This window comes from Salvelinus alpinus, chromosome 14, assembly GCF_045679555.1.
Source record: "Salvelinus alpinus chromosome 14, SLU_Salpinus.1, whole genome shotgun sequence".
NCBI lineage: Eukaryota > Metazoa > Chordata > Actinopteri > Salmoniformes > Salmonidae > Salvelinus > Salvelinus alpinus.
Genome location: NC_092099.1, coordinates 52,336,245 through 52,361,429, shown reverse-complemented (window position 1 = coordinate 52,361,429; position 25,185 = coordinate 52,336,245). Strand labels below are relative to the sequence as shown.

The 25,185-nt window shown below is 44.3% G+C and overlaps 2 protein-coding genes across 3 annotated transcripts in view; one reads left to right on the top strand and one right to left on the bottom strand.

Moving 5' to 3' along the window:
- The window catches only part of LOC139539053 (voltage-gated delayed rectifier potassium channel KCNH8-like), a 196,129-nt gene extending 192,727 nt beyond the window's left edge, over positions 1-3,402 (bottom strand). The window contains exon 1 of the mRNA XM_071341747.1: positions 2,933-3,402. Coding sequence (XP_071197848.1) covers positions 2,933-3,008 — 76 coding nt within the window. The 5' untranslated portion in view covers positions 3,009-3,402. The remainder of the gene's footprint in view (positions 1-2,932) is intronic.
- Positions 3,403-9,425: 6,023 nt separating this feature from the next.
- On the top strand, positions 9,426-21,667 carry LOC139539052 (isocitrate dehydrogenase [NADP] cytoplasmic-like). Of its 2 annotated transcripts, none has more exons than XM_071341745.1 (9): positions 9,426-9,576; positions 11,623-11,752; positions 17,648-17,939; positions 18,823-18,925; positions 19,345-19,522; positions 19,760-19,911; positions 20,530-20,670; positions 20,994-21,156; positions 21,248-21,667. In XM_071341745.1, exons 1-9 carry the CDS (start codon positions 9,489-9,491, stop codon positions 21,339-21,341), a joined length of 1,341 nt encoding a protein of 446 aa, XP_071197846.1. In that variant the 5' UTR covers positions 9,426-9,488; the 3' UTR covers positions 21,342-21,667. The 2 variants fall into 2 exon arrangements, with proteins under 2 accessions (XP_071197846.1, XP_071197847.1); XM_071341746.1 differs by lacking the exon at positions 9,426-9,576 and adding an exon at positions 10,587-10,713.
- The last annotated feature ends 3,518 nt before the right edge of the window (positions 21,668-25,185 follow it).

Here is a 25,185-nt window from a genome sequence, read left to right as displayed (position 1 = left end):
TTTGATAAAGTTCATATTTATATCCACAAATCTCAGTTTACATTGGCACGTTATGTTCAGCAATGTTTTGCTTCCAAAACATCCGGTGATTTTGCAGAGAGCCACATCAATTTACAGAAATACTCATCATAAATGTTGATGAAAATACAACTGTTATGCATGGAATTAAAGATATACTTCTCCTTAATGCAACCGCTGTGTCAGATTTCAAAAAAGCTTTACGGAAAAAGCACACCATGCAATAATCTGAGTACAGCGCTCAGGCACCAAAACAAGCCATACAGATACCCACCATGTTGTGGAGTCAACAGAAGTTAGAAATAGCATTATAAATATTCACTTACCTTTGATGATCTTCATCGGAATGCACTCCCAGGAATCCCAGTTCCACAATAAATGTTTGTTTTGTTCGATAAAGTCCATAATTTATGTCCAAATACCTCCTTTTTGTTTGCGCGTTTAGTTCACAAATCCAAATTCACGAGGCGCAGGCACTTAGTCCAGACGAAAAGTCAAAAAGTTCCATTACAGTTCGTAGAAACATGTCAAACGATATATAGAATCAATCTTTAGGATGTTTTTATCATAAATCTTCAATAATATTCCAACTGGACAATTCTTTTGTCTTTAGAAATGAAAAGGAACGCAGCTCACTCGGCCGTGCGCATGACTTAGCTCATGGCATTCTGCCAGACCTCTTAGTCAAACAGCTCTTATTCGCTCCCCCTTCACAGTAGAAGCCTGAAACAAGGTTCTAAAGACTGTTGACATCTAGTGGAAGCCTTAGGAAGTGCAATCGGCCCGAATTTACACTGTATCTTGGATAGGCAAAGACTTGAAAACCTACAAACCTCAGATTTCCCACTTCCTGGTTGGATTTTTTCTCAGGTTTTTGCCTGCCATATGAGTTCTGTTATACTCACAGACATCATTCAAACCGTTTTAGAAACTTCAGAGTGTTTTCTATCCAAATCTACTAATAATATACATATCTTAGCTTCTGGGCCTCAGTAGCAGGCAGTTTACTCTGGGCACCTTATTCATCCAAGCTACTCAATACTGCCCCCCAGCCATAAGAAGCTAGCAAGAGGTTGCATAGGAACCGCATCAACTCCCGGTAGACAGGCGAAGCTCTAGTACACTCAACTGAAACGATACGGTTCGTTTACAGTATACTAAAATGAACTAATAGTATTCAGTATGTAGTATCTACTCATTAAGTATGTTAGTATGGGTATTCGAACACAGCTGGGGTGTCTGTTCCCACCCTGAGCGTTGATGATTCATCATGCAGAGGCGTTAGAGAAGCCAGATTTAGACATCACATGTAATTTAACTGTTCCATTTCATGCCATGCTGTTCATATAAATAATGTATTATTATTTACCGGTTTCTAAGCCGTTATTTATCCCGGGAAAAGGGAGTGGTTTCGGGGGGTAAATCCCAGTAAATCTAGGTAACCGGGTTCCCACCATTCAACCCTAATCACAATGGATCAAAACGAGACAAGACACACAAGGCTCAAGCAGCCCTGCTTGGAACTCGACCGCCCACTTCCCCAACTCGCCCGTTTAACTCGCTGTGTTTACTGCTTTACTGAAATAGGAATATGCAGCTATAAAAGAACATCAACAATTATCTTCTGATCAAATCACATATCATGGTTGGAGATATAACCATGACTCTCAGTTCCATTCCATTACACATAAGAGTCACTGAACAAAGGCATCATTTTTGTTAAGTTTTGACACTTGGTCTGAGCATGAACACGCATTGCTTGCCTGTGGTTTTGGAAGCATAAGGACCGTATCTTTCATATCAGCGAGAGATATATATATATATATATATATATATATATATATATATATATATATATATATATATATATATATATATATATATATGTGTGTGTATTAGTGTTACTGAGGAGGACGTGTAGGACATCAACTGGAGGCACACAGACCTTGTGGAATTGTGCAAAGCTGCAGGTTTGGGTTCTCAAAGACATTGAGTGCATTTTTTTTTATCTTTCAAGCTGATATGAAAGATAAGGGGCATATCAGCATATGTTTTGAAAACCGGTTTGAAAGCGATGTTTGTTGACGTTTCTAAACGTTAAAACACAGCGTTGGAATTGTAGTTCACGTGGCGCCATCAGTGAGCGAATGTAAGCGCTGTAAACCCTACATATGGAGAAAGGTTTTCGAGAGCTAGGTTGGAGACAGCTGAGGTGAATGGTGATAGATGGACATTATCAGCCAGTGCATTATTAAACAATGGACCGCGCAGTATTGCAGTTAAACATAGCAGGTGCGCTAAATCACACCGAAACTTAAGAATCAAGCTCGGTCTATCCACGTGCACTATTGTATGCTTGTAAATTGTTTTATGCGGATTTCTGAATGTGTTGTCTAAATCACTCATATCCCGATATAACAATAACTGCATTTTGCTGTGTGTTATTATGCACCCCATAGGCTACAATAGTAGCCAGAGAAAGGGTTATAATAAGATGTGTTTATTATAGGCTACATAGACCCCACAAGCATGCGGAGCTCAGTTGTGCGCCTGACAGAAACCACTGATAAAAGAAAGCACAAAAACTATATGCCAACTTTTTGCTGAAGCCAATTTAAAACATCAGCTATCGATTATAATAACGGGGTAAAGACAATGCTTTAACGCACACATTGGATGAATAGGCCTATACAGTCAATACATTGAAGTAAAAGTAGAATGGAAAATTCCGTCTCCTGCGTGGAAGCACACCAATCAAATTGATTTCATTTGAGCAATCCTTTCAGTGTGGAGACATGTGCTTGGTCACTAACATTCTACTGGGTAGGCTATAGAGCAAACCCTGAAAGTTAAAAACAGTAGAGGCTTTTAGGCGACCTATACCTGCTTTATGACCTGGAGGTTGGTTACTTACGGGTGCCATCGAAGCGGGTGGCGATGGTGTCCAGGAAGGTGTTCTGCGGCGCCAGCAGACCTCTCATCACCGGCATCCTGGTACGGGTCGACTGGGTCCTCCTGCCTCGGCGCCCCGGGGCAGTGGATTCCTGTTCAGACCCAAACCCGGGCAAGAACCTTGACGTTCCGGGCGCGCATCCTAGCCCCTGGAGGAGCGCGCCGATCCGAGATGTGCGTGGCTCCACTTTGAGACCGGGGTTGTGACCATATCCTTCAAAAGAAAACGCGCATACCCAGTCTTGGAGAACCCAAACCTGGCACCAGCCTTTAGATATAGACTACCAGCTATAAATAGCTTAGATAATGTTTTTATTTGTCTAGAAGAACCAACGCAGAGTAAGGACAGCGCAAGTTTCGGTACTGATGCTGTGAACTGAACTCCGGAGGCAAGCTCCTCCTCGGCGGTAAGCAATACTGCGCGCGCTCTCCTCCCCCTAGCAGTTGCTTTGTTTCTCCTGGTTACTACTGCGAGCAGATGTCATGTCACGTGATATATTTTGGGGACTATAGTTCCAGAGACCAATGCTCCTGGGTACATTGGAGGCTTGGCAGGGGTGATGATCCCTTGTGTTGCCCACAGACTTTACTTTGGGGATAGGATGGGGGTTTGACAATAGTAGCTAGGCTACAAGATCCCTTTTTTCAACGAAATACATTGTTGTGAACATGTAATATGATATATTTCAAACTCCCTCCATAAACAGAAAATATATGTCCAGGAACAAATAAAATTCGATGTTTTTCTGTTTAATCAAGTCAGCCTGAAAACTCAATAATTGGCGCGGATGGTACCGGAGCGGCACCGGAGTGGCAAGTCTAGGACAAAAAGGCTTCTCAACAGTTTTTACCCCCAAGCCATAAGACTTCTGAACAGGTAACCAATGGTTACCCGGACTATTTACATTGTGTTTCCCCCCCCGCCCCCAACCCCTATTTTACGCTGCTGCTACTCTCTGTTTATCTTATATGCATAGTCACTTTAACCATACATCCATGTACATACTACCTCAATTTGCCCAACCAACCAGTGCTCCCGCACATTTGCTAACTGGGCTATCTGCATTGTGTCCCACCTCCCGCCAACCCCTCCTTTTACTCTACTGCTACTCTCTGTTCATCATATATGCATAGTCACTTTAACCATACCTACATGTACATACTACCCCAATAAGCCTGACTAACCGGTGTCTGTATATAGCCTTGCTACTCTTATTTTCAAATGTATTTTTACTGTTGTTTTATTTCTTTACTTACGTACACACACACACACACATACCTTTTTTTCGCAATATTGGTTAGAGCCTGTAAGTAAGCATTTCACCTGTTGTATTCGGCGCACGTGACAAATACACTTTGATTTGATAAGCATAACAGCCCCAAAATGTGGGATCTCTCCCGTGCACAGCTGTTGGAGTTGCTATGGTGACAGCTGCTGTGCTTCAAGGGAGCCGGTCAGCGATTCAGAAATCAAATTTGACCAGTCACCCACCATACAATAACACATCAATAATAGGCCTATAAAACGTGTTCACCGAGAAACGAAAACCCAATTATGTTTTATCTGGGGAGAACTAAACTCCATTGCGACAATATATGTTGCAGAGTTTAAAGCTTTTGACATGTTCCGCGTTTTCTGGTAGTGTTTTGAGAATGTTGTGGCGCTCTCTAACCGGTAGTGAATATGCTACATTCAGAACTGCGTAAAGGGCATGCAGTGCAGAAGGTTCATCATCAATGAATAAGCCCACAGTTTGTTCAGTCCAACACACTTCCCTTGAGAAGTTATTCGAGTTTTTTATGTTCTAGTATTGCGCCATTAGCCTTAGTAGCCTATAGAGCAGGGGTCGCAACCTTTTCTAGCTTGAGAGCTACTTTTAAAAAATGAAACATGTTGTTTCGTAGCTTTTAAATAGGTAAGGGACATTCTTCTCTACCCTGCCAATCCTCCCCGGGTCCTTGGTGTACAAGAGATGTGTCAATATAGGCCCATAAGTAAAATAATGGTTAATAAACAGTAGTCCTATTTGGCATGACAAGCACCATCAAATTATTGTTTGTATTCTGTTTTCTCTGTAACATTTTTCCTGTTTGCAAATATATACTCTACTGTCAAACGTTTTAGAACACCTACTCATTCAAGGGTTTTTCTTTATTTTTACTATTTTCTACATTGTAGAATAATAGTGAAGACATCAAAACTATGAAATAACATATGGAATCATGTAGTAACCAAAAAAGTGTTGAACAAATCAAAATATATTTTATATTTTAGATTCTTCAAATAGCCACCCTTTGCCTTGATGACAGCTTCACAAACTCTTGGCATTCTCTCAACAATCTTCATGAGGTAGTCACCTGGAATGCATTGCAATTAACAGGTGTGCCTGGTTAAAAGTTAATTTGTGGAATTTCTTTCCTTCGTAATGGGTTTGAGCCAGTCAGTTGTGTTGTGACAAGGTAGGGGGTATACAGAAGATAGCACAATTTGGTAAAAGACCAAGTCCATATTATGGAAAGAACAGCCCAAATAAGCGAAGAGAAATGACAGTCCATCACTTGCCTTTTATTGTCCCCAGCACAAGGTGCACCTGTGTAATGATCATGCTGTTTAATCAGCTTCATGATATGCCACACCTGCCAGGTGGATGGATTATCTTGGTAATGGAAAAATTCTCACCAACAGGGATATTAACAAATGTGTGCACAACATTTGAGAGAAATCAGCTTTTTGTGCGTATGAAACATTTCTGGGATCTTTTATTTCAGCTCATGAAACATGGGACCATCAACTTTACATGTTGCGTTTAAATGTTCAGTGTTCTGTCAGGTAAGCCTGCTTTGCAGTTAACATTTAATTGAGAAGGTTATTGGGGAAAGTCTTTCTGTCTACCCACAAGATGGTTATCATTATCATCACTAACTGGCTACATGGAGTGATAAACAAACACATGCACCATACAGACAACAGACCAGGGGCAATATTGCTTGAAATTAATTGGCAGATATTGTGTTAGGCTACATCTGACTTGTTAAGCAAATAGTGGCTAACCAGGGATGGATAATGTCAATGTGGCTTTGATTGAATAGCAGCCTGGAAATGTACATTTATGATAGTTTTCAATGGAACGGTTCTCCAGAGAGACCGCCTTTCTGCTAGTAGCCTAAAGTTTGATAAGTGAAATACTGCCATCTTCTGGACCAAGTTGTTCTCATTTTCTTATGGCCTGAGTACCATCCTAATAAGATTCATTATTATTTTTGTGCACTACCTATGCATATTGAGTTATTTTGAGTTACTTATCCAATTGATTATTGGGTCATGTCACGTTCCTGACCCGTTTTCTCTTGTTTTGTATGTGTTTAGTTGGTCAGGGCGTGAGTTGGGGTGGGCATTCTATGTTATGTGTTTCTATGTTGGTTTAAATGGGTTGCCTGATATGGTTCTCAATTAGAGGCAGGTGTTTTACATTTCCTCTGATTGAGAACCATATTAAGGTAGCATGTTCTCACTGTTTGTTTGTGGGTGATTGTCTTCCGTGTCCGTGTATGTCGCACCACACGGGACTGTTTCGGTTGTCGTTCGTGCATGTAGTCTGTTCCTGTTCGTGCGTTCTTCGTGTCTATGTAAGTTCTCATGTTTAGGTCAGTCTACGTCGTTTTATTATTTTGTATCATTCAAGTGTAGCTCGTGTCAGTGTTCGTCTTGTCAATAAATTAATTATGTCAGAATACCTCGATGCGTATTGGTCCGATCCCTGCTTCTCCTCTTCAGACGAAGAGGAGGAGAGCAACCGTTACAGGTCAACAACCTTGACACTGAGCCCCCTCTATATTTTGACCAAAAATATAAGCCTAGCCTACACTATTAGAATTGTGTTGCGTGTGTTGGGTGTTCTCCGTGTCCACAAGAAGTAGACCTTTTGTTTTCTTTCCTGGATCATCTGATGGTCGCCAATATCACTAGACAACTAGCCTACAGCTAGACACCAATGCGCATCCAATCCAGCCTATAGTTGACTCTTTCGGTTAGAAGCATTCAATATATCTACATTATTTGGATTTGTGTGTCCATGAAAACTGTAAATGCAGTTTACCAACCTTTTTAAGAAAAAAAGTGATTTGTTTGACCATCAGATGGCATCATGACTGGTTTTGTTCATGCCACATTAAATGGTCATTCATTTTTCCCGCTAAATTACGTATTTATTGGTAGTGTCATAAAAAATTTACAAATTCATATTTTGCTAAATTGTTGCTAGGGTCTGAGTGGCAAACAGCAAGGTTCGTACAAACCTGTGCTGTTGCAAACTAGATGCTACCTAGAAGCTAAAGGGAAATAATGTGTTTAATAAAAGCTCTTACATAAAAAGGGGGGGAACCATTTGGGTCAATTAAAAATGTAACTGCTATTCCGATTCAAAATCCAAATGCCATTCCAGCATGACACGAGGATGGTGGTTGACCAACTTGCAAGTAATTTAGCCTACCAGTAAGCATGGTATTTTTCAATACATTAAGGCAAGTGTAATAAATATCATTTATTATAAAACAAGCATATTTGCTATTACATTGTTATAACTAACTTCTTTCCAAACAGGGTTTCTCACAAACTCATAAGCAGATACTGAGACCCACACACACCCAGAGACAGATGGCTGACACAGACCTTTCATAAACACTGATAAAGAAAAGGGTGCTTGGTACTGCATTTCACGAGATACTGAGACACACACATACCCAAGGACAGAGGGCTGACGCAAACCTTTCATAAACACTGATAAGACAGGAACATCTACGCACACACAAAATCTCCTCTTCAGTCTGAACATTTTACAGAGACACACAGAAATGACAAAATAGGAACATCTACGCACACACCTAATCTCTTGTTTTAGCTGAACATTTCTGAAGACAAAGAACTCTACTCAGAGCCAATGAGACAGTGATATTAGCCTGAAGGGGACCTCGCCCAACTCATCAGGACCAACCAGAAGAACAGATCTACCAGACTCAACCTACTTCATTTATAATATATAATGTCTGCACAAAATGTTTAGAGGGCTTCTTTCGGATAGTTCAATTTGAGCTTGATGAAAGGGTCCGTGCACGCTATTTCAGATATCTTTACCTCTGAATAGATTGCTTTTAATTAAACCTCATCCACCCTGTCCAGAGTCTCTACTTCGTCTCAGTTCTCCAGTAAACTTGAGATATCAACACAAGCAAAGTTGATTATTAAATTCAAATATGTGATGTCAAAGTTATATGATAATAAACTATAGGTTAGCTAAAGTTGAAACGTTATTAGGATTTGAGCAGGTTTGTAAGATAGCTAGCAGAAAAAAGGCTACTTTAATTCGCCACTTTACAAGCTTGCCAGCGAACTCCTTCAAACAGTATTTTTTTATATGGGATATGACAAATAGAGCTACAGACATTGGCAGTTAGCTTATTTCATTATTTGTTTCGTGAAACAATTAAAAAACTTGCCAACTGAGAGGAGGTACAGTGACTTCGGAAAGTATTCAGACCCCTTGACTTTTTCAACATTTTGTTACGTTACAGCCTTATACTAAAATGGATTTGAAAAAAAAATCCTCAGCAATCTACACACAATACCTCATAATAACAATGAGAAAACATGTTTGTAGAAAATTTTGCAAATATATTTAAAAATAAAAACTGAAATTCCTTATTTACATAATTATTCAGACCCTTTGCTAAGACTCGAAATTGAGCTCAGGTGCATCCTGTTTCCATTGATCATCCTTGAGATGTTTCTGCAACTTGGTTGGAGTCCACCTGTGGTAAATTCAGTTGATTGGAAATGATTTGGAAAGGCACACACCTGTCTATATAAGGTCCCACAGTTGACAGTACATGTCAGAGCACAAACCAAACCAATGAATTGTCTGTAGAGCACCGAGGCACAGATATGGGGAAGGGTACCAATAATAGCTTGCCTAGCTCAAGCTAGAATCAGGGCGCCCACTCCGACAAGGTTAATTGACAGTCAGTCCCACGTGGTGACAGATCATTGGCGTGACGTGCAAATGAGCGATAGAAACCCAATCGCGGCTGCCCATGTCGCCGATACCTAAATCCTCCACTGGATCAAGAATGATCCTCCACCCAAATGACATTCAACCAACTTGACAACTGTGGGAAGCATTAGAGTCAACATGGGCCAGCATCCCTGTGGAGTCACCTTGTAGAGTCCATGCCCTGACGAATCGAGGCTGTTCGGAGGGCAAAAGAGGGTGCAACTCCATATTAGGATGGGGTGCCGTTGGTGATTTGGCAATGTGATCATAAACTTATAGAAAACACCCAGGCGAGTGTATATGTTAAGTCTATCCTCGCCTGGCTGTTTTCTATAAATTAATGATCACGTTGCTAAATCACCATAATGCTCGTGTTGAAATGTTGCACAACATTTTACTTTAAAAATAAGCCCTCCGTGCTGTAGCAACATCGACCTGATCAAAACATTGAACGCGTCTGTCATTAATTGTATGCATACGTTCTTTGAGGCTGACGCAGCTCCCTATACTTCGTTTAAGGAAGACATGCTCGGTGCACCAGATCGACTACGGTTTGGAGGTCAGTATGATCATATATTTTCGCACTTGTGCTTTAATGAGGCCACCTTTTCAATGAACAGTCTGTTCAAAAAGCTGCAGAGACGAGGATTACATACGGTGATAAAGTAGGAACGCCAGAATTGTGATAGCCTAGGTTAGTGTGTTGAAATGGGTGTGTTTTGGGAAACCTAAATCAACTGCATTTCCTTATCATTTAACATGAACTGTTAAATTATAAAATTAAAAGGATTCGCGCATTGCAATTGAGGCTGCCGTGTAGCACAAACAACCCTCTTGGAAAAAACCAGCTACCCGCCCATAAACACCCTCCCATTGCCGTGTGGGAATACTCTATTGGCTGGTTTAGGAAAATATGGTGGATAAATTAAGATAGTGAACTAAGGCCGTTTACCGTTGACGTTTCAGTCTATTTAACTGGGTGTGTCTCCCACAGACACCAATGTAATAGCAGCTGGGTCTGGTCTACGTAATACATTATTTCAAAAAACAGTGAGTGGGGTGTCTCTGGTTTAGGTTTTGACATTTCCCCTGATTGGTTCAGGGAGTGTCTGTCTTGCGGGTGAGTTCACTGGTGCTGACCAGGAGGGGATTCGATTAATGGCGTGGGTACACCGGGTTAGCACTTATTACGATAGTTTTAAAACTGGGCTGCCTGCCGAGAATGAACCGGGTTCCCCAGTTAAAGCCGACGATGAAGTTGTCTGAAATCCAAAATGGCATAGTTCTATGTAGGCCAGTGTTTTTACATACGAAAGTTTTGCTCTTTATAAAAACACATCCCTTTACATGCCTCCCCAAGGGAAACTACTTAAATTGTAATATTTATTTATTAGTAAATACATGTTTTATGTTTCTGAGCGATGTATCATGTTGTTTTATTGACATTGTGGCCCTGTCAAGCTCGATTTGAGCCAGGCGCTCCTCCCTTACCGCTTTTGCCGGGTGAAGGGCAATACCCCGTTTTACCCCGGTTCAGTGTAATCAGACTCCGTCCTGGTTGACGCCTCTATTTATATGAAACCGCGCCTTACCTCGTCAGTTGTAGCCGCAGCCTTCTAGAACCAGTCCGTGCAGAACAAGACGCTCTACCGCCTAAACTATTACCCACATATTGCGGTTTTGTTATAAAACGAAGGTAGGCACTCATAATATCTACTGCAAAGTTATGCTTAGGCATATTGGGTCTAAACGCTTTTATTTGGTCTGATCATCGCTTAATCCCCGTTGTCTGGCATCAGTGGCTACAATAGCCTAACTAACCATTGTTGGACATAACAAATACCATCAGGGTCTTTAAAATACAGTGGCCTATTTGATACGAACATGTATATTGCAATATGTGTTATGGAGAGAGAGAGATGTAGGCCTGTTGAGTTTTGTTGTGAAGGAAGATAATGACAGCTCTCACACCGGCTGATTGTGCACACATTCAGTAAATGGATATTCGCGATTAATATTAGGTAATTTAGCCCAGACTAATGTTAGATTCGTTAACTTCGTCTAGTCTTTGCCAGTATCCCTAGACTATTAGCCCCTCATCATACGATGGCCAGTCGGTGTGCAATTTATGTAACGTTCTGGGGTTAACTTTTCCGGGTGGAATGTTTAAACATTGTTACGAAGTTTTCAGAAGAAGCAATGTATCGACTCAACTGTAGCACCAATACTGCCTTGTTGATTGCATGCGTTTTATCTCAAGGTTTCTTGCCTGTGCTAATGTAGGCTATCCATTTTCAGTTTAGAGAAATGGGCCATATGTTCTAAAACTAATTCTGGTTCAGGTGAGGTTGTTATACTTGTACAACTAGAGGTTGGAATCTCTTTGAAACTGTCCCTGTTTAGCAAAATGGCATTTAATACAAGAGAAATGCTGACTCACTGGTCTAGTAAGTGCAAGTTGTAAATTCATTTTGTATGTACTTTAGACCAGGGGAAAATTGCCTTGACTGTATCACTGCTGAAATAACTTCCACATGCAGAAGGCTTGCCAGCTGCCATTTTCTTGTTACTATTGACTGACTCTCTCCTACTGTCCCTCCCCCAGGTTCCAGGATGTCCCAGAAGATCAAGGCAGGGTCGGTGGTGGAGATGCAGGGGGATGAGATGACCAGAGTCATCTGGGAGCTCATTAAGGAGAAGCTCATCTTCCCCTACCTGGAGATGGACCTGCACAGGTGACTTGTACCTGCTGCTACACCTGGGCCTGTAGTCATTACTGTACACCGTAGCAAAGGGTAACGGGAAACATTTTACAATGAAAATGAGCACTTGTTATTGGACAAGTTCAGGTAGTCCACCCGGTTTGACACATTTCCTATACCTTAAATACATAGATAGAAAATAGAACTGGAATGAATAGAGCAAAGTTGTATCAGTGTTCTGAATCTACATGATGGACAAGCATGTCTTTTCTATTCAATATATGTCTGAAGATTCTGTGACAATGTACCCTGAGGTGCATGGGGGACGGGAGGTAGGGGTTTGTTAAGGAGGGGGTTGGTGGTGGTATTGGCGTTAGACTTGTCAACACCAGCTTAAGCTCCTCTGTGATTCAGGTTTTACCTGACTGTCGATACTTGAATCTCCAGAGAGATGCCTGACTTGCACTTGAATTGATGGGTAGGGTTCGCTAGGTGGGTGGGTGGGTGGGGAGGGTTCGCTAGGTTGGTGGGTGGGTAGGGTTCGCTAGGTTGGTGGGTGGGTAGGGTTCGCTAGGTTGGTGGGTGGGTAGGGTTCGCTAGGTTGGTGGGTGGGTAGGGTTTGCTAGGTTGGTAGGTGGGTAGGGTTCGCTAGGTTGGTGAGTGGGTAGGGTTCGCTAGGTTGGTGGGTGGGTAGGGTTCGCTAGGTTGGTGGGTGGGTAGGGTTCGCTAGGTTGGTGGGTGGGTAGGGTTCGCTAGGTTGGTGGGTGGGTAGGGTTCGCTAGGTTGGTGGGTGGGTAGGGTTCGCTAGGTTGGTAGGGTTCGGTGTGTGGGTAGGGTTCGCTAGGTTGATGGGTGGGTAGGGTTCGCTAGGTTGGTGAGTGGGTAGGGTTCGCTAGGTTGGTGGGTGGGTAGGGTTCGCTAGGTTGGTAGGGTTCGGTGTGTGGGTAGGGTTCGCTAGGTTGATGGGTGGGTAGGGTTCGCTAGGTTGGTGAGTGGGTAGGGTTCGCTAGGTTGGTGGGTGGGTAGGGTTCGCTAGGTTGGTGGGTGGGTAGGGTTCGCTAGGTTGGTAGGGTTCGGTGTGTGGGTAGGGTTCGCTAGGTTGGTGAGTGGGTAGGGTTCGCTAGGTTGGTGGGTGGGTGGGTAGGGTTCGCTAGGTTGGTAGGGTTCGGTGTGTGGGTAGGGTTCGCTAGGTTGGTGAGTGGGTAGGGTTCGCTAGGTTGGTGGGTGGGTAGGGTTCGCTAGGTTGGTGGGTGGGTAGGGTTCGCTAGGTTGGTAGGGTTCGGTGTGTGGGTAGGGTTCGCTAGGTTGATGGGTGGGTAGGGTTCGCTAGGTTGGTAGGGTTCGGTGTGTGGGTAGGGTTCGCTAGGTTGGTGAGTGGGTAGGGTTCGCTAGGTTGGTGGGTGGGTAGGGTTCGCTAGGTTGGTAGGGTTCGGTGTGTGGGTAGGGTTCGCTAGGTTGGTGAGTGGGTAGGGTTCGCTAGGTTGGTGGGTGGGTAGGGTTCGCTAGGTTGGTGGGTGGGTAGGGTTCGCTAGGTTGGTAGGGTTCGGTGGGTGGGTAGGGTTCGGTGGGTGGGTAGGGTTCGCTAGGTTGGTGGGTGGGTAGGGTTCGCTAGGTTGGTAGGGTTCGGTGTGTGGGTAGGGTTCGCTAGGTTGGTGAGTGGGTAGGGTTCGCTAGGTTGGTGGGTGGGTAGGGTTCGCTAGGTTGGTGGGTGGGTAGGGTTCGCTAGGTTGGTAGGGTTCGGTGTGTGGGTAGGGTTCGCTAGGTTGATGGGTGGGTAGGGTTCGCTAGGTTGGTGGGTGGGTAGGGTTCGCTAGGTGGGTATGTGGGTAGTGTTCGCTAGGTTGGTGGGTGGGTAGGGTTCGCTAGGTTGGTGGGTGCGTAGGGTTCGCTAGGTGGGTGGGTGGGTAGGGTTCGCTAGGTGGGTGGGTGGGTAGGGTTCGCTAGGTGGGTGGGTGGGTAGGGTTCGCTAGGTGGGTGGGTGGGTAGGGTTCGCTAGGTTGGTGGGTGGGTAGGGTTCGCTAGGTTGGTGGGTGCGTAGGGGTCGCTAGGTTGGTGGGTGCGTAGGGGTCGCTAGGTTGGTGGGTGGGTAGGGTGCACTACAGGGTTCGCTAGGTTGGTGGGTGCGTAGGGGTCGCTAGGTTGATGGGTGGGTAGGGTGCACTACAGGGTTCGCTAGGTTGGTGGGTGGGTAGGGTTCGCTAGGTTGGTGGGTGGGTAGGGTTCGCTAGGTTGGTGGGTGCGTATGGGTCGCTAGGTTGGTGGGTGGGTAGGGTGCACTACAGGGTTCGCTAGGTTGGTGGGTGGGTAGGGTTCGCTAGGTTGGTGGGTGGGTAGGGTGCACTACAGGGTTCGCTAGGTTGGTAGGTAATGCTCAGTTACCTGTAACCCTATAGGTTACAGGAATACACACGTGATGTGGAAAATGCTGATTGTAGCTGTGCTCTACACTAACCCTAGACACTAGCAAATATCACCAAGGACAGGCTTGTTAGTTGTCACTGCACATTATTGCGCAATGTGTTTTTTATTGTACTCTCATGCTATCCTGTGTTAGATGTCTGTTCAGCACATGTGGCATGTTTCAAGTGTTGGGTAAAAGGTAGTGTGATGGCCAGATCAAAGGGACTTGATTTTTTTTGAAAAGACCAATGCATTTTGAAATTGTGAGGACCAGTTTGTTCCTAGAGGTAGCTGTTTTAAAGAGCAGTGTATTACCCAAACCCCCCCAGACAATCTGATCACATGACGTCAGCAGACTAGTTGAGCTGCATGTGGCGTGGTTGATCCAGAACGAATCCTTTCCAAGATCGACAACTCTGGTCTGTCAAATCGGAACTGTTCAAGTCCTATGCTCTAGTCCAGTCCTCTTTTTTTTGCGCTAGACCTTCAGACTGTGGACTGTATTAAACACACACATGACATTGGCTGCAGTGCTGTGATTATTACAATTGTACGTGAGCTTTTCAGTGTCTTGAAACGTTTTGATGTTTTTGAGCACTGCCAGTTAATGGCTAAACGCATAAGGTCTGTTTTAAGAGCTTAGTAGTTCTTACTACTTTTACAATATTTTCAGAATTGATGCAACATGATAGGTTGTAATAGAAATTCTATAACCAACAAGAACTCATGACCTCATACCAGTGTTCCAAACCCATGATCTAACCTTGTCTCCAGGCTATTGTGCACAGCACATAATATGCCTGGTACATCAACTATTCAAAGTTGGTCTGTGGGAATGACCATTTAGAATTCTGTGGGAGTGACCTTCATGAGTGAACTATTTGTAATTTTAATTTTAGCGAAACACACTACTGAGGCGTGGCTCTGTGCTTGTGGTGTGCTATTGTACGGGAGGGTTAGGGGGAAGGCGTTGTGGGGAAATTATTGGTTGGTAAAATAAGCTGATGTCTCTGCGCCGGGAGTTTCTCCTGGGCTTTCTGCTAACGAAGGTCAAGTTTGACGCGGTCGTCCACCAGACTCTTCGTGCATTTGGGCAGAAGTGTTTTGGAATGAGATTACCCATGACCTGACCTGTGGTCATGCTTATTACAAATCTCCTGGGCACTTTTTATATATTTTTTTCTCTCCAGTAATTAAAACATTTATCAAATTATTGAAGTTGGTCAAGCGAGAAGGATAGCGTTAGTTTTTCTTTTTTTTTCTTCTTGCAGGTTTGTGTTATTCCTGCTGTTCCAGTTTCTGTGTCTAAGGCACACTCATTGGTTTCACAAATCTTAGGAATGCATTCGGTGGGGTGAGTGGACGGGTCATCTTGGTCAACCACAGTGCGCACACAGCCCTCAGGAGACGCAGCAATTTATCGCCATCTCGCACCATTACACAACGCCTGTAGTGCTGTATCACAGTCTCAGATGTGCATCTCAATGTCATTGGGAAATCAGCACATCTAACCTGCGGTTGTCTGTGGAGTAGCACATTGTTGTAGTACTAGGCTAAGGGGGAGGGAGAAACTGGGTGAAAGGTTGTTTAACAAAACCCAGTTTCCACAAGGAAAGGCTTACAAGGAAATGAGAGGTATTTATGCTTAGTCTGGTCTTTTTTGGATGGATGAGTGCAGTGCACACTGCAGTTCTGTATTTGTGGGGTCATTTCAATTTAGTGTTAAATCAATAAACCAGTGTTTCTACAACCCGGTCTCTAACTGTGTACTATATGTAGAAATGGGAAGCTGTTTATGTAATAATACCTCAAACTAATAGTTCAATGCTACCAGGAGTAGCACGTCAGTCGTCACTAGCTGTCATAAACCACGCCTATTATTACAATTTCTCTTCTTAAAATAACATTTTAAACAACCTTAACCACACAGCTAAACTTATGCCTAACCTTAAATTTAAGACCAAAAAGACACTTTTTTTTTTAACGATCTAGCCAATTGACTTTTTGCTTGCGGTAACTAGTGGAAATCCAGAGCACCCCATCGCCTGCTAGGATGTGTTGGGTCTTTCAGAGGAGTAATTCATTAGTTTAGTCACGTAGCAGCAGCCTGTGAAGACTGGCCTCTTTGTTCACATGTTAGCATCTTGTATACTGTTTCTGGTTCAGCCTCTCACCAAGCTTACTCTATGGTGATGACACTATCTGGGATTTACATAATTTCACACTGATAGAATGTTGCTCTGTTTGACAAATTCATTCTACTTTTTGCAAGTGTTTAATTCCTGCTGCATTTTAAACAGGAAGGTTTTGTTTACTGGGTCCTGTGCTGATTGCTACAGTGTGGCTCTGTTAGACCTGATAGAGTAGGGAACTCCCTGATGAGGTGGTGTCGTGGTAATTTCCTGTATTACTCAATAAAGAGAGAGAGAGCCAAGCACACAAGTCAGAGTTATATTATAATGTACATCTTTAATATATATATATGTGTGTGTATATATAAGCTTCACCAAAGCCCTTTTTTGACTCAGATCAATTCAGTGTCTATAAATGAATTCTCTGAGTGCTTACAAAACAATTCTTAGTTTCATTTATAGCCAAGATACACCCCTCTCAACTTACAAAGAATCCTTTACCCGAAAGAGGAGTATCCTATCGCTAGACAGCATCAGCTATAAATCATCGTTCAGTTTGATCTCCCAAGACAAGGTTTCAATCTCATGCTTGATACTTCACTGTCTACCAAAACATTACCTCATCCAGTGGCATATATCAATTGTAATTTCCTAGATACTCCCAAACCTGGACAAACTCACTAAAGACAGTGAGCCTCTTAGGTCATATACAAAATCAAGATAAGGGCAACCTCAGAGGGGACATACAATGGTTCCAAACACGGCCAAACTCCTTCCCCCTATGAGAAAAGTAGGGAGTGACTGGCGTACAGACATTGTATGAGAACTAACTGGTTCTCCATTAATAACGCCATCCCGTCACATGGTTTAGGAATAGTTACAGACACATTCCCATAAGAAAACAACGTTCCATTCTGTCCTCCTCCCCTTCTGATATTCTACATGGCACCACATGGTTTAACATGTACATAGACTTATGAAGACAAGCCTGACCTCTCCCCTCTCTGGCCCCAAGTTACTAATCCCTATCACAGAAGGGGAAAATGCACTGCCAATCATATAGTCCAAAGGGCCCCATTCTAATGACAAGTATCTCACAAGCATATGATGAAAATAACATCTTATCTATGTTACCTAGCTAAATCTGATTCTGCCACGACAGTGGTTCAGTCATCAGAGGTAGGCTTTACATTAGGAATCCCCACTGTCTTATTATAGAAGGCTAAATGACATCAAACATAAACACACAGTAAATGTATTAAACTTTATTCTGATAGAAACATATTAACTTTAATTGGTTTCACAGGCCCACATACTTTTCATAGCATTTGTCCTCCCATGAACCCTAAAGGTAACAATTATCCTCCTCCCTGCTGCTCATCTGCCCTTCCCTCAGCTACGACCTGGGCATGGAGAACCGCGATGCCACGGACGACAAGGTGACGGTTGAGGCGGCGGAGGCGACGCGGCGCTACAACGTGGGCATTAAGTGTGCCACCATCACGCCGGATGAAAACCGGGTGGAGGAGTTCCAGCTAAAGCAGATGTGGCGCTCGCCCAACGGGACCATCCGTAACATCCTGGGAGGCACCGTGTTCAGGGAGGCCATCATCTGTAAGAACATCCCCCGCCTGGTGCCTGGCTGGGTCAAACCCATCATCATCGGCAGGCACGCCCACGGAGACCAGGTAACCTTTTACCACCCCTTCAGCAGTAGAACCCTTACTAACCATTCATCAAAATGTCTTTATACCATGCCCCCCCCCCCCCCCCCTAATGATTGGCTCTCTAGGTTTCTCTCTAGGCCCTTCCTCACTTCCTTGAATCTGATTTACCTCGAGAGACAGAGAGGATGGATGCTATGCCCTAGGTAAATGAAGCAATGTGTTAGTGGTACCCCGTCTCTGTTAACACGTTTTTATTTAAGGGAGATATTGTACAGTCTCCAGGTGATCACATGTTAACTTCATGCCGACTAGAGGTGTGATGGTCAGGCCTGCTCACAGAGAGACAAATGGACTGGTGTTGTCACTCAACGCTCAGTTAGTCACTGATTAAATGGCTTTGTTGCCCTTTAGACCATGATGTTGCCACACTGGCTCCACGTCTCAAAGTGCTACATCATTCATACTGTACTGCAGCTAGAGAATAATCTAACCTCTACATGGCACCATGCCGTAGTCAATACGCTTCAACTCCATTGAGAAATGAGGTGGGAACTTGACCTTTTGGTTGGTTACTGTATTTGAGAATCACGTCACGGTATGGCCTGGATTTTTGCAATACAGTGCTATTTCAAATTGCTCTTTCGGTTGCATCCACACTACTGTTTGGTTAAAGCCAACCATAACAATGTTCCATTTTGGCCAGACACATCTGTTTTTCAGCTCTCCAACAGCAATGTAACCTGTCATCTATTCTGAGATTACAGGTTACTGTCATCTACCCAGTGAACAGTAGTCCAGTGCCTGGTTGCCCCAGACAGGGGTTGCACTTCTATTTTTCTCCACTAGATGGAGCCCTTGTCTGTTACATCTATGACCTCTCCGGGCTCTCTCTCCCCCTTTGCAGTACAAGGCCACAGACTTTGTGGTACCTGGACCTGGGAGACTGGAGATGAAATTCACACCCAAGATTGGGGAGCCAATGAACTTTGTCGTCCATGACTTTGAAGGTAAAACCACAAGTTTACTTGTCAATGAAAATCCATCTTAAAATGTAACCTTTGCTTGTAAGGGAAAATAATGTCCAGAATAGATTTTGTCCGTTATTTAATATTGTGTTAGACAGGCTGGCACCATAGGCTATGTCAATATGACAATCTTTACATATGTTTGCAGTGTAAATATTACAATATGAGAACGGCATTATCTGATTTAACTCTGAATGAGAAATCATCTGTGTACCTCCCTCTCCTGCACATACTGTAGACAAACATTGAATTTTGATTAACTAGAGGGTGTGATTAAGTTTGGCTCCATTGCTCTGTTTACAAAAGGGGGGGGGGGGGGGGGCTGTCTTAGTGTGTGTCGTGTATTCAGGTGAGTGTACAGTATCTTCATGAAACTGATGCATGCGTCTCTGTCCTCCCAGGTTCAGGTGGCGTGGCTCTGGGGATGTACAACACAGACAGCTCCATCAGGGACTTTGCCCACAGCTCCTTCCAGATGGGGCTGCAGAAAGCCTGGCCTTTGTACCTCAGCACCAAGAACACCATCCTCAAGAAGTACGACGGACGCTTCAAAGACATCTTCCAGGAGATCTATGAAAAGTAAGTCTGCCTGGCCTCAGACATTTAATTGTCGAGTAAATCTTTATTTTCCTTATTGACAATATATATATTTTCAGCATGTAGACGATACCCATGAGTCACATACAATGTATGGTTGACGATAAAGGGTAATTGGCCGACAAACCCCCCCCCTCACCTACTATGCATATTTTCAAAGGACACTACGAGGTTTAGGTATGTAAACCCTGTTCTCAGACCTGTTCCCGTGTGTCCCAGGCAGTACCGCTCTAAGTTTGAGCAGAAGGGGATCTGGTATGAGCATCGTCTGATTGATGACATGGTGGCTCAGGCTATGAAGTCTGATGGAGGATTCATCTGGGCCTGCAAGAACTACGACGGAGACGTCCAGTCTGACTCTGTAGCCCAAGGTAAGACCAGCTAGTTAAGTCCAGTCTGACTCTGTAGCCCAAGGTAAGACCAGCTAGTTAAGTCCAGTCTGACTCTGTAGCCCAAGGTAAGACCAGCTAGTTAAGTCCAGTCTGACTCTGTAGCCCAAGGTAAGACCAGCTAGTTAAGTCCAGTCTGACTCTGTAGCCCAAGGTAAGACCAGCTAGTTAAGTCCAGTCTGACTCTGTAGCCCAAGGTAAGACCAGCTAGTTAAGTCCAGTCTGACTCTGTAGCCCAAGGTAAGACCAGCTAGTTAAGTCCAGTCTGACTCTGTAGCCCAAGGTAAGACCAGCTAGTTAAGTCCAGTCTGACTCTGTAGCCCAAGGTAAGACCAGCTAGTTAAGTCCACTCCAGTCTAGTGTACTCTGATGTAGTCCAGACGCTAGTCCATTTTTGAATTTGTCACCTTTAAATTTGTGTTTTTCAAGGAATATTCTAAGACACTATCTCAATAGAATTACTTTTAGTTCTAGAACACTGAGGAGAATGCTGATATGTATAGTTTGTTGTCTTGGCACTACTGTCCCTGAGCGTTTATATCCAGTTAGCTGTTAAGTACTTTGTGACAGATGTATTTAATATCTCTGTGTGTACCCCAGGTTATGGGTCCCTTGGTATGATGACCAGTGTGCTCATCTGTCCTGACGGTCGTACGGTCGAGTCAGAGGCGGCCCACGGCACGGTAACACGCCACTACAGACAGCACCAGCAGGGCAAGGAGACATCCACCAACCCCATCGGTAAATTACACACGGATACAGTGTATGTTCTATTTCATTCTGTCTCCGACTGATAATGCCTGCTCTAAAAACCATTCAGCCCAGCTCATTCCCCTTCTGGATGTAGATCTGCATGTAGCAGGGGTGTATTCGTTACGCTGATTATGTTGCAAAATGTTTCTTAAACTAAACCAAACTGGGAGGGACCTACCTGAATTTGTCCAATAGAAACTGCGTTTTCTATTGATTACAGCACAGAGAAACACAGGCAACACGAGGACCTAGGAAAGAGCTCAACGTTTTGAATTGTCCCTAACGTGTTGTGGTTGTGTGTGGGAGTGTAGCGTCCATCTTTGCTTGGTCGCGGGGGCTGCTGCACCGGGCGAAGCTGGATGACAACGCAGAGCTGCGTGTGTTTGCTGAGACCCTGGAGGTCGTCTGTGTGGAGACCATCGAGGCTGGCTTCATGACCAAGGATCTGGCTATCTGTATCAAAGGCATGACAGAGTGAGTAGCATGCATACATACGCACAGTAAACCTGTCTATGACACTAGACTGACTCCAACGGTCTTTCTTTCATCTTCTCTTCCTTCTTAGTACCAAACGCTCAGACTACCTGAACACCTTTGAGTTCCTGGATAAACTGTCAGAGAACCTGAAGACCAAGATGTCCAACCAACCCAAACTGTGATCACCTCATCTCCCAACTTTAAACACACACACTATTGACAGCAGGGACTATGGGCCCCGGCCAACACTGAACCAATGACTGGGGAATGTCTGCCCAGAACCCAACCAGAGCTTCTAGAAGACCTAGGAACCTCGATACTTAATCATTCCCACCACCAGCAGTCTGTCTGCTTCAAGGAGGTGTCTTGTCCAGGGGGATGTCCTCCCAAAGCTAATGAATCATTCCTATCTGAACTACTTGCCATTTCTGTCCCACTCTCCCCATGCTTGCTGTTGCTTGGCAATATGAATATTCATGTGGACTCATTAAACTCAACTTGCCTCTGATTTCATTGCTGTTCTGGACTGTTTCAATGTTACCCAACAATACAGACCATCTCCTTCTGCATCATAAAGGCTGTTGACCCCCTCCAACTCTCTAATGCCATCTGCTCTGCCCCTTGACCACGCCCCCAACTCACCTGATGAACTAGCTGCCCAAGTCAACACTGCTCTGTTATCTACCCCCCCCCCCCTCCAAACTAAACCTGTGTCGTTCTCCCCCTGGTTGACCCCTGAGGTACATGCCCTGAAGCAAGCTGGCCGCTGCCTGGAGCGCCTGAGCAGGAAGTCTGGTCTCACTGTCCACACTGAGGCCTACAAACTCCACCTACAGAGATGGCCTCAGTGCTGCCAGGTCCACCTACTTCTCCAACATCATCAACAGCTCCAATAAGAACTCCTGGACTCTGTTCTCCACTGTCAGCAAACTACTTCAGCCTCGTGACGACGCCTTCTCTACTCCCTCCACTGAACTCTGCAACTCCTTCCTTCAGCTATTTTCAAGGAAAAGCTCACCAAAATACACTTCACTGACTGATCAATCTCTCTTAGCCGCCCCTCCCCGTGTCAACCTCCAAACTGTCACCCCTGAAACCTGGCTCTACGAATTTGCACTCATTGACTCTCCCTATATCTCAAAATTCATGTCATCAACACCACAACTTACTCATCAAAGCCTGCCTGCTCTGTCCATCCCTGGATCCTCTCCCTACTGTTCTCATCAAAGCCTGCCTGCTCTCTGTCCATCCCTGGATCATCTCCCTACTGTTCTCATCAAAGCCTGCCTGCTCTCTGTCCATATCACACACCATCAACCTCTCCCTTGCCTATGGATCTCACCTCTCCAACTACAGAACAGCTGCAGTCCCCCCCCCCCCCCCCCCCATCTTAAAAATGCCAGGAACGGACACCACCATTTTTCTGCCCAATTTCCAACCTTCCTTTCCAAGACTCTTGAACAGACTGTTGCCTCCCAATTACAAACCCACCTGCTAGTCTAATTCAAGCCCCTCCAGTCTGGTTTCCACCACAGTACTGAAACTGCACTCAAAGTTGTGAATGACCTCACCTCTGCTGATGCTGGTGCCCTTAACATCCTGATTCTCCTTGACCAGAGTGCAGCTTTTAACACTGAGCCATCAGATTGAGGGTACAGCACTCTCCTGGCTACAATCATACCTCATAAACCGGACCCACTACATCTCCCTCAATGGCCATACCTCAGACACGCCACTGCAGTTCCCCCAAGGTACTGTGCTGGGCCCCTTGGTCAGGTGACACCAAGATCACCTCGGCACCAAATCCCTATTCGACCCACATTGAATTTCCTTTCTCGGCAATAAAGACATGGCTGCAACAACACTTCCTCAAGCTAAACATTTATAAAACGGAACTCCTACTCATAGGCACCAAATCCACCTTCACCAAAGCTGGCAATCTTGCGATTGACACCACTGTCTTCCCCCACGCACGCAACCTTGGCGTCACCCTCTCCTTTGACCACCACAAGACAGACGGACTGGCAAATTGTCATTCTTCCACCTCCGCAACATTGCCAAAGTCAGGTCCTCCCTCTCCTGTCCTGCCGTTGAAACACACATTCATCTCCTCCTGTCTTGACTACTGCAACTCACTACTCTCCAGTGTCAACTCAGCTCCCTCTATAAGCTCCAAATGGTTCATAACTCTGCAGCCCGACCCCCTCACCCACACTAAGTACTGGCAGCACATCACCCCTGTCCTCTGATCTTCACTAGCTCCCTGTCTCCCAACGCATTGATTACAAGCGCTTCTTTCTGGCCTACAAAGCCCTTCACCACCTTGCCCCCCCCCCCCCCACACCTCTGACATTCTTGTCCCCTGCCAACCCACAAGCCCCTTACCCTTAACCAGGTTCGTATCCTAACCCCAACCCTCCCCATACACTGATACATCTCTCTTATTTCAGCCCACCCCGCTCTATTCTTGTTTTTGTCAACTTCTTTTTTTTCTTATTTTTATTTTTTACAATTGTGAGGAGACTTTGGTCCTTAAAGCGCTATATTAATCCCATGTTGTATTACTATATGTAGGGTTCAGATGTAGGTTGAGTTTATTTGTATTTTTACAGGGACAGTGCACATTAATCAACGTTTCAGTAAAAGTGCTGGTTTTAGCCAGCCGGCTAATTTTCAACCGCAGTCCCTGGGCAGGTTGTTGATGTGAGGCCCTCTTCTCCATTGATCACTTACCACTATGGTCTAGCCATATCTTTTGGTAACACTCAGCCAATCTAAGTGGCCTGAAGCCTAATTTGTGATCCACGAGCATAACTTGTGATTTTAAGCAATCGCCGAGTGAAGTATGTGTTTAGGATTCTGCCAAGTATGACCATTTTTAATGAATGATGGACACAGAAATAACCAATGTTCTTTATGCTAATTGCACTAAGGTCCCCTTATGGCTGTGTGTTTGTGTGTGTTGTCGGTCAGTGAGCAGTGATCGCCAGTCCTGCCTGAGGGTGATCTTACCCTTCTGTTGCCTTGTCTTATGTAAAGGGACTTCAGTCTGTCACACCATATTATATATATATATATAATGCCATGACAACTACTGTAGCCTGTTTAGATTTGGACTCTCTTGACTTGATGATGTCATTGATTCACAAAGCTATACTAGCATCACTCACTCCTTGTTTGTGGTTATGGAAGAGGTCGTAAGATATTAAAAACACACTTAACACCTTACCCCCTCAGAATATCAACTCAATAAATGGGTTTTGGAGAAAATTGTCTAGTGCTTTCAGTATTTATTTTCTATTACCACATAAATGTTATGTTGTAAAACTGTTTTTCTAGCACCATGGTCTTACAAAAAACACTTTGGAAGATTTTAAAGTCTCTTAGTTTACCACCAGATGGTGCCATTGTAATCCGAGTGACATTGTTCATCCGGTGTAATAGCTTCTTCCATTTCATGCAGAGAAGATGTATGACAATAGACTGTATCCAACGTATTATCAGTTGCAGCACAACATCCCTCAAATCCTTCTAAAGCACTGTATGACTATGGTATGTCCACATGGAGTATAGGCCTACTGCGATGCACCTTCCACATGTACACAGTCAGGAGCACCCTTGGCATGATTAGCTTTTTTGCACCAGATGGAATCCGCACGGTTAATCCTAGCGCAAGCGGTGATGGGTGGATAGACCCAGAGGAAAGGAAACGGAGGCACTCGGTCTTCCGATGGCGAGAACCAAGGCTTCCAAAAAGGTATCAAAGCCTGTAGGGCTGCTACTATTGTCCCAACGTAATTGGATTTTGTCTGGGAGAAGGAAGTCTCATTTACCAGTCTGAGGCGCCACATGGATGGCTTTGCCACTGAAAGAGCAGGATTGTTAGCTGCGAATGGGAACAGTGGTTATTATTTTTAAAACCTGGCTGGATGGATGGGACAACATAGCTTATGTGGGGCTTCTTGATCTATCAACTCTGAGGGAGTAAACACATTAGCTGGTATTGAACCAAAACTCATTTGGCAG